Source organism: Macrobrachium rosenbergii, chromosome 6 (genome assembly GCF_040412425.1).
Source record: "Macrobrachium rosenbergii isolate ZJJX-2024 chromosome 6, ASM4041242v1, whole genome shotgun sequence".
NCBI lineage: Eukaryota > Metazoa > Arthropoda > Malacostraca > Decapoda > Palaemonidae > Macrobrachium > Macrobrachium rosenbergii.
Window position 1 is genome coordinate 33604012 of NC_089746.1, and position 10185 is coordinate 33614196.

General features: G+C 37.8%; 1 protein-coding gene across 1 annotated transcript in view; it reads left to right on the forward strand.

Moving 5' to 3' along the window:
* The window catches only part of LOC136839441 (uncharacterized), a 31270-nt gene extending 28460 nt beyond the window's left edge, over nucleotides 1-2810 (forward strand). The window contains exon 2 of the mRNA XM_067105499.1: nucleotides 532-2810. Coding sequence (XP_066961600.1) covers nucleotides 532-1725 — 1194 coding nt within the window. The 3' untranslated portion in view covers nucleotides 1726-2810. The remainder of the gene's footprint in view (nucleotides 1-531) is intronic.
* Nucleotides 2811-10185: the final 7375 nt, after the last annotated feature.

Here is a 10185-nt window from a genome sequence, read left to right on the forward strand (position 1 = left end):
AGAAAGTGGACCGTAGGCAGGTGGGGAAGACCATAATAGAAATCAAGAATGAATTTGCCAATTTATGTTTGCAACCAGGAGTGTATTTTCGTTAGAATGATTTTCAACTTGGCTGTTTTTTCATTAGCCTTACAGTGACAGCGGGATGAAGCTGATACTGATGTTAACCCGTTCCATACTTAACTTTAGATTCATTTTGTGAGTGTACACGTATCACTCAGCATAATACATACTTTTCACTGCTGAAACAGAAATTAAAACTCTTTAGTTTTCACAGTTGTGGTCAGGAGAGATCTGGATTGCCTAATTAACCCTGGGTAAAAATGTTAACTCCCACAACCTTGAATAGTGGCTCACTATTATAGGAAGAGGCAGCCACTTCTGGAAATAGATTGGTTTTTAGAATAGCTCTTTTTTTTTTTAGCTTTTCTTTTTTTTTAACTAAATAAACATTGCTTGCTTTTAAAATACTAATCAACTATTTGGACACACGCCATAAGTGATTTTTCAAAATGCCTTCTTCTTTTTCAGGCACTTGGAGGGAAAATTTTGTTCCCTGGAGCGGAAGTTACACATACCCCTACGGACACTGACATAGCAGAGCCTACCCAAGAAATTGGTGAGTCGTCAGACACGGGTAGGGCCTTTCCAGATGGCAAAACACCGGATGTACCTCACGTCGCTGAAACAGATGCCTTGACACCTGAGTCTCGTGGTTTATGGGAGAGTGACCTCTTCTTCTTACAGAAATTAACCGGACTGTTTAGCGGCGGTGAGGAACGAACCAAGCCACCAGCTCGTCAAGGAGGCTTAAGACCAGAACCTCTTCCCCCTCAGCTTGTCTTTAACAAAAATCGACGTCAAGGAATACATATCAATCGACAAGTTCCAAGTCGCAAGCCTGCTAGTCCTAAGCCACAGAATACTCCATATTTTCAATCTCCTTTCCAAAGGCCTCCACGCGATCAGTCTATACCAAAAGACGCAGTGGCTTCATCCACAAATAACAATTTAATCCATTTACCCCCTCCACCTCCTCCCCCTCCATCCACAGTTGTTACTGTGCCACGGGTTCAGCCAGCAAACAATTTTCCCTATAAATATGTTACACCAAGTGGAACATCACTTCAGTCTCCAAGCAACTATTTGCAGCCTCCTTCTATAGCAGCACCGTCCAGAATAGATATTCCACCTCAGAATTTCAATATTAAGCCAACCCCTGGTAAACTAGTTAAGACAAAAAAGCCTTTGACCTTTGGGCAGCCAGATTTGGTTGGTGCTTTCAGTAATAATCCCAGGCCTCAAGTTAGTCTACCTGCAAAACCAGTCCATCAACCAGTGCAGCACCCCCAGAATCGTCTACCAGTACACAAATCATCTTCTAAACCCAAACCGACAGACGTTATTCAGCTGCCACATCCAAGACCAGCACCCAAACCTCAAAAGCAACACCCTAGGCCACCCCCACAGCCGCAGCGAATTGACGTGCATGCTGCAAAACCCACAGCTATACAGAAGAAACCAACGCACCTTAATTTCAACCCTAGCCCGCAAGAGGGCAGCATGTTAGCAGACGCTTTTCAGCCAGTATTCGTCGCCTCTCCCAACATGGATGACTTGGGCAATGACATTATGAAACCAATGCACATTGCTTCCGCTCGTTCGTTACCAACGACTACCACAAAACCACTGCCAGTCTTTCAGGATTTCTTCGAAGATTTCTAGGTTTTAAGTCTTCTGAAAGTTTTCCTCAAAAGCAATAGAACTGCGTACATATTTATAAATGCATGTATCGACCCTGGGAAAAGTAGAGTCTGAATGTTTCATAAATGTTATTTTGTATATTCTGACAGAGAGAGAGAAAAAGAATACTTGTAGAATGGTTCTACCTGTTCTGGGTGCGGGATTACCTCGTTAAGGCTCTCTTCTAGACGGATTTGGTCATTGGCTGGACAAACAATTGGAAGTGGATATGTCAAATCTGACTCTGTAATCGAAAGCGTCGAGATATGTCAAGTTTTTTTTACTTCCTTTCTGCCTTAGGACCACTGAACTAACCTGCAGCATCACACTTGGCTCATCTGGAATGAGGCCTTGTCTAATTCATTTTAAAAATGCATCTACTTATTGATCAGAAGTGGTTGATATGCACCGAGGTAGGAAATTCCGCAGAGAAGAGAAAAGGCAGTCCGTGCAAATAACGAAGACCGATCAACCTCAGGTGGTTTATGATACGGTGCAAGTTGGGTTAAAGAAAACCTGACCTCAGTTTTGTATATGTGTATATGTGTGTGTATGCGTGTACTTGTGTGTGTGTGTGTGTGTGTGCATGTCGTGAATGAGAGAGCGAGAAACTCCTTAAGCGTTGAGGTCCTTAGGACGGGTAAGTATCACTAGTCTTAATAACGATGGACTTTGTACATAATATTTTTATCATTGTTAATCTCACAAAGCACTGTTATTCATGAGTTGTTATCTTTTAGGTTAATAGTCACTACAGTACTAAAAGTACTTATCTTCATAATATACTGAGGGGGGGAATATTGCAAGAGATCAGTTTATCTTAAAAAGAGTAAAACGTTTTGTTGTGAATTTGGCGAATAATCTTGGAAAAAACTGTAGAAATGTATTTCATATTTCACTGACAACAAAAATAAAATTGAAAGAGAATGTTGTTCTCTTCACAATATGATGTTACTTATGTTGTAAGTTGTACCTGTCTATTTTCTATATCACTCATGTATCGTATTCATGTAAAGCTGCTGGCCAGCGTCATTACTTCTATATTTATTAAACACGTTTCCCATTCAGCTTAAATTGTTTGAATTCTCACCTAAATTGATAGCTGCCATTTTTTTTATAGTAAGCCAGTGAACTGCTCAGGAAACAACACACGGTTTGACGGAACTGTGAAAAAATTGACAGTCTTGCGAGGATCAAGTTTTGAATGCAGATTATATCATTCTTGTTTATATAAATTATTTATTAATTTCAATGAAGTAAATCACCAAGGTAAAAACACCCTGAGCAACGAATTCAGAAGCAGTTCATTTTGCAACAGAGACACTTGTAAATATATGAGCCGTCTCCCCTTATTGCACAACAAAAACCGAAGCGCTCACAAAATGTCAAATCCATCTGAGTGACAGAGTGAAAAGAAATGATCCAGCTGACCGAGTTGTGGTTTCTTATTTCTGTAATTGTAGTGAAACTAATTTTTCCCTAGTTCTTGTTGATCCTAAATGAAATATAACTTTAAATAAAATATAACGTAAAGCGAAACTTTTATGCCAAATGAAATGTATGCACAATAATACATCTTGTTTTATATTATATATATATATATATATATATATATATATATATATATATATATATATATATATATATATATATATATATATATATATATATATATATAAATATATATGAGCAGTCAAGATCGCAGAAGTGCCTATACAGTTAAGAAAATGCTTATTAAATTGTATATAGTTAACAGCTACTTATATCCCAGCCATTTACTTATGGTAGTTAACTGTATAATTTCTTTACGGAACAGCACTTGGCTTTTATACAGTTAGCCTTGGTCACATCTTGGGTGGAAAGTTTCATATTACTGACATTTCCTAAATAGCAGGAGTTGTGATTTACCAGCATTACGGAAGCAGACTGGACGATCTGTAAACAGCTGAATAAATAAAAGCATATGGAAAAGAGATTGTTGATTGCCCTCAAGCGCAACATTTGGTAGCAGAGACTGAAAACACCACGGATGCTCTGGAAGAACACAACCCGGATAGTGGAAGATTCACTATTCAAAGATTGAAAAGGGCACGGACAATCTACAAGGACATCATCCGAAGAGGCCAGAAGAATTGGGAAGTTTGCAACTCACTGACTGGAAGGTAGGCCTCTTTGGTACTATTTTATTTTGACTGCAACGGGAAAAATGAGTGTGAAAAATCATTGGTAATTTAAGTGAGTCATGGGATGACGAAAGTCTTAAGTGCTTAGTTTGCCAGTTTCAGTTCAATGGCAATTTAGGGAAAAAAATGAGGACGTGGATGATCAGTCAGAGGATGAAGTGTCAATGCCAAATATGGAAAGGTTCTGAAGAGGTTTGGCATTAGCTATTCCAAAACAACTGATGTTGAGACTGAACAAACGCCCACCATTGTAGGGAATGAATACAACCAGTTAGGTTAAGGAGGTCTTTGAAACAAAAGAGAGAACAGTGTTTTTATTTTTTCTTTGCAAATAAATTTCTGTTTAGTGTAACAAGTTTACCGTGTTGATTAGGTGGTTCGTGTTCGCCGGTGTTTCTTGCATAGGTAGGAACGTTCGATGAGGGCATCGTCAACGTTATTTCAAGATGATAGGTGCTAGTTAAGAAAATCGCTTATTAAATTGTATATAGTTCAGCTACTTATATCCCAGCCATTTACTTATGGTAGTTAACTGTATAATTTCTTTACGGAACAGCACTTGGCTTTTATACAGTTCCCCTTCATCTTGGGTGGAAAGTTTCATATTACTGACATTTTAAATAGCAGGAGTTGTGATTTACCAGCATTTTGACTCGATTAAACAGCTGAAGGGTTGTGTTTATAAATAAAAGCATATGGGGTTGATTGCTCAAGCGCAAATATATATATATATTTATATATATATTTTCCTTTCGTTAATCTATTTATATATATACTAAGTTCCTCGTTGGGTATTTATCAAAATGCACATTTAATTGCCTTTCCAATTCGAAAAATGCATGTGATATGTAGGTCACTCTGCTACCCGCAACGATCAGTAATCAACCAGGAATTTACGACATTTTATTTTATTTAGTGTTTGAGAACCGTGAAGAACGTTCTGAAGTCAGCGTTATTTGTGATTTATGCAATCTGGTCAGGTAGAAATTCATTTCTTAGCTTTGTATTTGTCTTCATAGTATAATTTTGGGGTTGGGCTCAAATCTTTTCCTTTTTCTTTCGTTAATCTAATTATATGTTGGGCTGTAGGTCCCGTTCTCAGCTAGTAACTCTGCTGGTTCTTGGCCAATAAAATAAGAGGAATTTATTTCTGGTGATAGAAATTCATTTCTCCTATTATGTGGTTCGGATTCCACAATAAGCTGTGGGTCCCGTTGCTAGGTAACTAATTGGTTCTTAGCCTGTTAAATCTAAGCTCAGTGCCAGCCCTGGGAGAGCTGTTAAAGCTCTGGTTAAAGGTATACTTAACTTATATGTGTACTAACTTACTTATTTACTGGATCTGATAGCCTCACGCCTCCGCATCCGTAGAAGAAGTCTGTTCCGTCGATGCAAACGCTGAGCACCAGATTTAAATTTACAGAAATCGCTGCAAGGAAATCCATTTATACAACTTATTTTCAGACACTCGACACCCGACCGCTGTGCGGGAAACGGAAATGCCTTTGTTCCTGCCAAAAATACAGGGGCTGATATAGACTGATTAACAATGATGCAGGCATCTCGAATATGTGTACTGGGCCACACCTACAACGATTTCCTAGACCAAATTAAGAACCAGATGATATGCAGATTGCCTGAGCGAGCTGCATTGCAAATGCATATGACTTGATCCACGACAACGTGTTGCTTATCACGTAGTAACTCCCATGCAGAGAGAGAGAGAGAGAGAGAGAGAGAGAGAGAGAGAGAGAGGGACGTTCCTTGAAATAACAGTTCTTTTCTTTGCATCTTCCTTTTCGTAAAAAAAAATTAAATATATAAAAATCTTCCACTTACATGTTGCAACTTATAAGTATTTTCATAAATATTTATCATTTTTATATCTGCGAATTGTTAAAGTTCTTTGTAGTTGGATCATATTTAGCGAACTTGCTACTGGAATCTTATTTTTATCTTATATTTTATTTCCACATTAACAACATGATTCTTTTATCGGTTAACAAATTTCACATCTGCTGATGGATATACGTCTTTAAAATTTTCTTCAGTCCTGCTTGATCACTTATAAACTGACTACGCCTTGCTCTTGAAGACAAACTGCCCCTTTGCAATGTCAAATCCCGTCAACTAATACATATGCAAATCACTCCCTGAGTCGTAAGTTGCTGGACACTGTCTCATCTTATTTTCTCAGGAGAAACAGATAGAGTATACTGAGAGAGAGAGAGAGAGAGAGAGAGAGAGAGAGAGAGAGAGAGAGAGAGTTTACTTAAAAGAAAGAGCTATTTCTTTAGAAGGTGTAAGAGAAAACACTTATTAGATGAACAGACAGACAGATGTGCCGTGATAAAGACATGTGCCATGAGAAAGTGACAAAAGCCGCTAGAGCGCGATCACAAATCAAAATCAAGTCAAATCCATTAAAGACTGAGAAACTCACTTTCCCAACCGTATGTTCATGGACTCTGAGACCGAAAGCGATGCGCTGCCTCACGTAGCGTAATAAAAAAAAAAACAATAAAAAAAAGCTTATCATCACCTGGTGCCAAGGATAATACTAAGGTGATATTTAGCAGACGTCGTCAAACGAGGCACTCGCTGAACTTGGCACCATGAACGCTCCGTTTTTGCATTTTTTCTTTTTTTTTTTTGTTCATTATTAGTCACACTCCCTACATCGTTTTTTGTATGGAATTCCTTTCGTAAGTCCTTTTTTTTCTACGTTCTTAAGGTGATTCACAATATCCACCTAAAATAAACCGAATTGATTAACAGTTAAATAGGTCATGTCCGTATGACGGGCTTTGTAAGACTGATTTTTCGAGACAAGCTAGGATTAAACAAGTCAGGAAACACGAAGAAATGTGGAAAATTATTACTCTACTAAAAGAGCCTTTCATTGTGATATGATAAACCACGAGGATTTGAAACACTTCAGCAGTAATCAGTAAACAATGTTCGTGTAGGAAAAAGGAGACTACGAATGGAAAAGAACGATAAAGAGCAAAGCTAAGAAAAATGAATGTTACTGGATATAAACTGGAGGGAAGTGAAAAAACTGAATGCAGAGGTAAAAACTGTAAGAGTGAGAGATTAAGCCACTGCCTTGATGACAGAATTCTTTACTTTGTGATTTATCTAGAATTTTCTTTAAAATATCCGCCTGATTACTATCTACAGCATCTGTTTCTATCAGATGAACTTCAAGCTGCTGAAGTTAGCATTATGGTTCAACCTAAATTTTTCGTTTTCTCAAAGTCTGAGTCACTTTTAGTTTTCTGTACAAGAAAACTATTAAGATTTGTCCCTCAGATCTTAACAACTACTGAGGCTGCATCGCTGCAAATTGGTATGTTGATCATCCACCCTCCAATCATCAAACATACCAAATTGCAGCCCTCAGCCTCGGTAGTTTTTATTTTATTTAAGGTTAAATTTGGCCATGATCGTGCGTCTGGCACCGCTATAGGTGCCAACAACACAGGCTGAATGTTTCCTGGACCTCGGATGAAAGTTTCATGGGCCGTGGGTGAGAGTTTCATACAACATTATCCGCTATACAGAAAACTCGACTGCGCCAAAGAAACTTCGGCGCATTTTTTACTTGGTTTTCCTGAGAATGTGTGTAAACAATGCCAAGCAACTGATGCTAATTGGTGGTTGACTTCCAACGTGTAATTAGGCGGTGCAGGGATACAAGAACTCAGATCTCTCAACGTTAGCAAAGAACTTACAAATGACTAATTGCAGAACCATCTCCATCTCGGGACTCTTAATTGGTCCAGACAACGAGGAAAGGTGACGTCGAGCATGAACAACAACATATGCTCCTTGTTAAGTTTGTGTACACACAATTTTCAAATTCCTTGTCCTTTCTATGTCATTTCTTTTTATAGTGGGTGAACATGCTCCGTCCCGCAAAAAATGCATCGAAGTTTCTCCGGCGCAATCGCGTTTACTGTACAGCGTGTAATGCTGCATGAGCCACGGCCCATGGAACTTACAGCCGCGGCCCGGTGGTGGCCTGTCCTATAGTGTTTCCAGGCGCACGATCATGGCTAACGTTAACCTTAAATAAAATAAAAACTACTGAGGCTAGAGGGCTGCAACTTGGTATGTTTGATGATTGGGGGGTGGATGATCAACATATCAATTTGCAGCCCTCTACCCTCAGTAGTTTTTAAGATCTGAGGGCGGACAGAAAAAGTGCGGACCGACAGACAAAAAGCCATCTCAATAGTTTCTTTTACAGAAAACTAAAAAGGGATTAAAAAAAATAAATTCGGTAAAGATAAAAACAGAACACATTCAATGATAAACATTCCGCATTTTTTCGATTCCAAATTCCAGGAAAAATAACAATACAAGTCAGTCATAAGTCAGTTACGAAGATCGGGGATGAGAAAAACTGGAATTTATTTTAGCAATACATTGCTAGAGAGGTGAATTTTCCAGTTCAGTGACACAAGGTCTGGAATATGGACAAATATCTATTCTAAGAGATATATGCAAAAAGATCTCATTCTTGTTGACATTGTAATAATCCTTGCTTCCTTACGTTGTTATTTATATTTACGCATTTGTTACATTTTTCAAATGACGTATGCAGATGTCAAAGATGAAAGCTAGAGGAGCTTTGATTTCAAATGCACATCTTTTCACATGAGTAAGAAAGGTGTTATTTCGGTTTTATGGTGATCAAGGCTCTCGATAACTTTAAAGATCTCTATAACTTTAAGGATCTCTATAACTTTAAGGATCTCTGTAACTTTAAGGATCTCCTTTAAGGATCTCTGTAACTTTAAGGATCTCCGTAACTTTATGGATCCCTATAACTTTAAGGATCTCGGTTATCTCTATAGCTTTAAGGATCTCTGTAACTTTAAGGATCTCTATAACTTTAAGGCTCTCTATTAAGGATCTCCACAATGTTAAGGATCTCTAAAACGTTAAGGATCCCTATAACTTTAAGGATCTCTATAACTTTAAGGATCTCTATAACTTTAAGGTTCTCTATAACTTTAAGGCTCTCTATAACTTTAAGGATCTCTATAATTTTAAGGATCTCTATAACTTTAAGGATCTCTATAACCTGTGATTCTTCTTTCAAGATCTTTTGTGCAGTTACCTGAATGCTGCAATTATCTTTAAGCATGCCCTTCAGCCTGGTTATTATATCATTAATTAAATAATTTCAATATACTTCCAGACAAAATAATTTCAGCAGTTCTTGTGAAGACATTTCATGGGTAAGGTTTATCATTAGTATTCAAAATACACTCGCCTCATTGAAATTCCATAGAATAAAATGCATACATTATTCCAACTTATCAAACTGCAAATGTTATTATAAGATGCAAAATGATGAAAAAAAACAAAGCCAAATGATGGTGAATTTAAGAAAAGGATAGAAAAATGAACAGATCAGCAAATATATGCATTATATACGAAGAGAGAGAACCTAAGAAGAAAATCCTAAGCAAAACCTGCACACTCACGCGCTTCAAGTCGTCTGTGAAAATACGATTGAATCGTTCAGGAAAATAAGAAGTGTTTGGGAGACGTTTAGAATGCGCGATTAATTACTGAAAAAAAAGAGCTTTCTAGTGTAATGAGAACGATTAAGAGACAGCGTGTACTAAAAGTCCTACCAAGAAAACGTAGGCCTAATGCACAGTGCCAAAGGAATGGTGCGCTTCCAAGTGCTGTTGTACAAAAAAATAAGGAGTTTGTTGTTACAGCTACAGCAAGTAAAGCTTTTTCTGCTTCATTTTCAGGCTGTTTGTTGTGATGTTTCGGATGGATTGGGAGTGGAAAGTGTCCAGTGAGCTTCCTAGAATATTCCTGGCCTACTTGGGTCGGTAGGGTTTAGAAATAGAAGATGAGTGACAGATTTTGTTCTTGTCTTCATTTGCCATCTATGTATCCGGAACAAACAAGAAGATACGTTTTAGTTTTCCTCATTTTAATCTGACGTTCACGTTTTATAAATGTATCAACTCAAGGGGAAGAGGAAAATTATGCAAAACCATGGCGTAGCAATTCTGATTTTGCAACTAATTTGCTACAGAACAGTTGAGCAAAGACACGTAACCTGAGTTCTAAAATAGGATGTAGGTGGACGATGTAGGACTTTCTCTTATATTAGCCAGGTCTACCGAGGTTTACCAAAAATCTAAAACAAAAATGTTTATATAGAAATTTTTATGAGAAAATATCCGTCCCACAATTCATATAATGCACATCAATCAACCAA